We start from the raw sequence: 3,689 nt of genomic DNA, 5'->3' as shown, positions 1-3,689 counted from the left end.
TTATGACAATCACTTAAATATATATCTAAAGATAAATTATTTTACCTTAAAGTTCACATCTAAATAAAATAAGTTATGTAACAGGAGAATCAAATAGAAACTCATTTTTCATGTGAATTTTGTAGCGTTTAAAGTAGAAGACTGGTAGATAGAGTCTGATGTAGTAGGAACAAACAAACAAAAGTATAATCGTATGCTACTACCTCTCAGTTTCCAACAAATAAACCATGGTAAACTTTTAACCATGGTTAGTTAACACAAAACTATAGTTCCTTCGTTCGTTTGTTTTACACTTTTGCAGTTACAACTTAGAACTTCGGAGTTAGAAAGCGCAAACGGCGTTGTTCTCTCTCTCTACAACTTCACAAAGTTGTTTCAGCTTTTTTCGACACAAGAAATAATAAACATTTTTTTTTATTATTTATTCTTCCATCTTGGAGTTCTGGAACATGTTTCATATTTTTACTCGAACTATATCAGTTTACTTATAATAATGTTTGTTTTACCATTGTTGTTGCTTCAATCATGGTCTCTTGTTTCAATTTTGTTGCCTCATGAATCTAATTTTAGGTTTCACAGTTTCTGAATTTTCTTAGAGGGAATTTTCACAACCCAAAGTATTGAAATTTTCTAGATCTGAGATTGATGGTGTTGTGAACGTGAAGTGATTAATTTGAGCTTCTAGTTTTGGTTACTTTTGTTGAAAGTTGAGATTTTTATGTGTTTTGGATTCTGGGTTTGGCTAATTTTGTTGAAAGTTGATATTTTTATTGTCGGTTTTTTTTGGAGATGAAGATTGAAGTGGGTTTAGGAGTAGGTGGGTTATGGAACGAAGAAGAAAAAGCTATGGTGGTTGAAGTTTTAGGGGTTAATGCATTAAATTACTTGATTTCAAATTCAGTTTCTAATGAGAATCTTTTGATGGCTATTGGTAGTGGTGAGAATCTTCAAAACAAGCTTTCTGATCTAGTTGAAAGACCGAACGTTTTGAATTTCAGTTGGAATTATGCAATTTTTTGGCAAATTTCTCAGTCAAAATTTGGTGATTGGGTTTTAGGTTGGGGTGATGGGTGTTGTAGAGAACCAAAAGAACAAGAACAAGAGAAACAAGAAGAAGACTTAAGAATGAAAGGTGTTTATGTTGAGGATGAAAAGAAACAAAGAATGAGGAAAAGGGTTTTGCAGAAGCTTCATACAACATTTGGTGGTTCAGATGAAGACAATTATGCATTTGGATTGGACCGTGTTACAGACACAGAGATGTTTTTTCTTGCTTCAATGTATTTCTCTTTTCCTCGTGGACATGGTGGACCAGGTAAGTCATTTGCAACTGGGAAGCATTTGTGGCTAATTGATGCATTGAAAAGTGATTATGATGATGATGATTATTGTGTAAGGTCTTTCTTGGCTAAATCTGCTGGATTCAAGACTATTGTTTTAGTTCCTACTGATTTAGGTGTTGTTGAATTGGGTTCTGTTAGAAATGTTTGTGAGAGCTTTGAGTTGTTGCAAACTGTTAAATCTGTGTTTTCATCACAATCATCATTTCCTAGAGTTAAGTCCATTTCATTATCAATGGATGATGAAAAGAGAGATGAGAATGCACCTTTTTCTTGTTTGGCAGTTGGTGAGAGTATTAAGACCAATGTTAATAATGTTAATCATAATCATCATTTGAATAATCATAGTAGAGTAGAGGGGGTTGGAGTTCCAAAGATTTTCGGGCAGGAATTGAACTCAGCGACCGCGACGCCTTCTAGGGAAAAACTTGCTGTTAGGAAAATGGAGGAGAGGCCGTGGGGAGGCCATCCGAATGGAAATGGTGTTAGTTTTCCAAATGGTGTTAATGGTTCTAGTTGGAGAGCTAGTCAAGTGGTGAGGCAGCATGCTCCTGTTGACGTTTTTGCTCCTAGGATGTCGCCTTCTACGAGCAATGCGCCGGAGGTAGGGAATGATGTGAGGCACGAATTCGTGCTTAACAACTATCAACAGCAACGGCAGGCGCAAATGCAGATTGATTTCTCGGGTGCGACCTCGAGGCCTTCTGTGAGATCGATTGTTGGTGAATCAGAGCTTTCTGATATTGATAGGGAGGAAAAACCGAGTCCCTCGGATGAAAGGAGGCCGAGGAAGAGGGGTAGAAAGCCGGCAAATGGAAGGGAAGAACCCCTCAATCATGTGGAAGCAGAGAGACAAAGACGCGAGAAGTTGAACCAGCGTTTCTATGCTCTAAGAGCTGTTGTGCCAAATATTTCCAAGATGGACAAGGCGTCTTTGTTGGGGGATGCTATTGCTTACATCAACGAGCTTCAAGCCAAACTCGTGACAATGGAATCCGAACGAGCACAATTCGGAAGCACTTCTAGAGATGGATCATCATCAGTATTGCAAGCAAATCCTAGAGCTCCCGATGTGGATATTCAAGCTGCACAAGATGGTGTTATTGTAAAGGTTAGTTGCGCTATCGATGCACACCCTATTTCAAAACTCATCCAAACATTCAAAGATGCCGAAATCAGTATCGTTGAGTCAAAACTCAACACTGCTAGTGATACCGTCTTCCACACATTCATAATCAAGTCTCAAGGTTCCGAGCAGCTGACAAAGGAGAAATTGATTGCAGCATTTTCCAGAGAATCCAACTCTTTATAGCCATTATCATCCACCGGTTTGCCAGACGAATCGCAATTAACATAGTCGATATTGATACTCGTGATATATAGAGAAAACAAAAAAATCTGCATTTTTTTGTCTCAAATTTTTGCTATACAAAAAAAGAATCTAAAAACAAATGCAGTGTGATCTAGAGAAGTAGAAATAATAGGAAATAGCTCCTATTAACCTTGTAGAAATAGTCCATTTATGTTTTGTCTATAGTATACACAGTTTAATTATTTATCATAAGTATTATTCCTGCATGATCCATTGTTTTGTTTAGTTTTAACCAATCTAGTAATCTTCATGTTATTTTTTCTTGTATCCTACCAAGTTCTGTGCATAACAGCATAGTATTACTAGTTAAGTTGTGTTTCATTTCTAGTTTCTAGGGATAAAGATATACCTCTCTTTTTTTGGGGGTATATTATGTGTTGTATGGTAATTTCATTGATGTAATACTTTCTTATGTAGGATGCTTTATTCCCATATCAACAATATCTTTTATTTATTTCCTACTAGAAATGTTAGTTTCTTGTAAAAATGCATCATCTACTATAAGGAATGAATTTCATCCAAATTGGAATGCAACTTTTCTACTTTGAGCCTTTAATTTTATATATATTTGTGTTTATATTGACGAATTAATTGCATGACACACTTATCGATTTGATTGAACGATCTCGAATCAATGGTAAAATTTATTCAATGATGTTTCTATAAAATTGTAATTAGAGTCAAATTGATGATCGAGATCAATTAATGTGTAATTGCATTTTTTTTAAATACATTGATTGAATTGAGATTCTTGATTGAACTAGTGCATTGTTATTCTTACTTTATTTTTTTTTTTACCTCTTTTTGCATGCATAAGGGAATTGTATGTGTTGCATTTGTTTGTTTGAAAATGGAAAAAAATAAAAGAAGGGCAGGCAAACTTTTGGTTAGTAGATATTTTGGTCTCAATCTAATAAACTGTAAATAGATTCTTAGGTACTAGTAGGTTATGAAAAGGAGGAAAAGTGAGTAATAAC

The 3,689-nt window shown here is 35.2% G+C and overlaps 1 protein-coding gene across 1 annotated transcript; it reads left to right on the top strand.

Moving 5' to 3' along the window:
• Window positions 1–216: 216 nt before the first annotated feature.
• LOC101493372 (transcription factor MTB1) lies at window positions 217–3,166 on the top strand. The gene has a single exon (XM_004510608.4). It carries the CDS (start codon window positions 790–792, stop codon window positions 2,650–2,652), a length of 1,863 nt encoding a protein of 620 aa, XP_004510665.1. The 5' UTR covers window positions 217–789; the 3' UTR covers window positions 2,653–3,166.
• Window positions 3,167–3,689: the final 523 nt, after the last annotated feature.

The sequence above is a fragment of the Cicer arietinum genome, chromosome 7 (genome assembly GCF_000331145.2).
Source record: "Cicer arietinum cultivar CDC Frontier isolate Library 1 chromosome 7, Cicar.CDCFrontier_v2.0, whole genome shotgun sequence".
Classification (NCBI taxonomy): domain Eukaryota; kingdom Viridiplantae; phylum Streptophyta; class Magnoliopsida; order Fabales; family Fabaceae; genus Cicer; species Cicer arietinum.
The sequence above is the reverse complement of the archived record's forward strand: the minus strand, read 5'-3'. Positions and strand labels throughout refer to the sequence as shown.

Coding starts and splice junctions, on each gene's coding strand:
- LOC101493372 (XM_004510608.4), top strand. CDS start 790: ATGAAGATTGAAGTGGGTTTAGGAGTAGGTGGGTTATGGAACGAAGAA.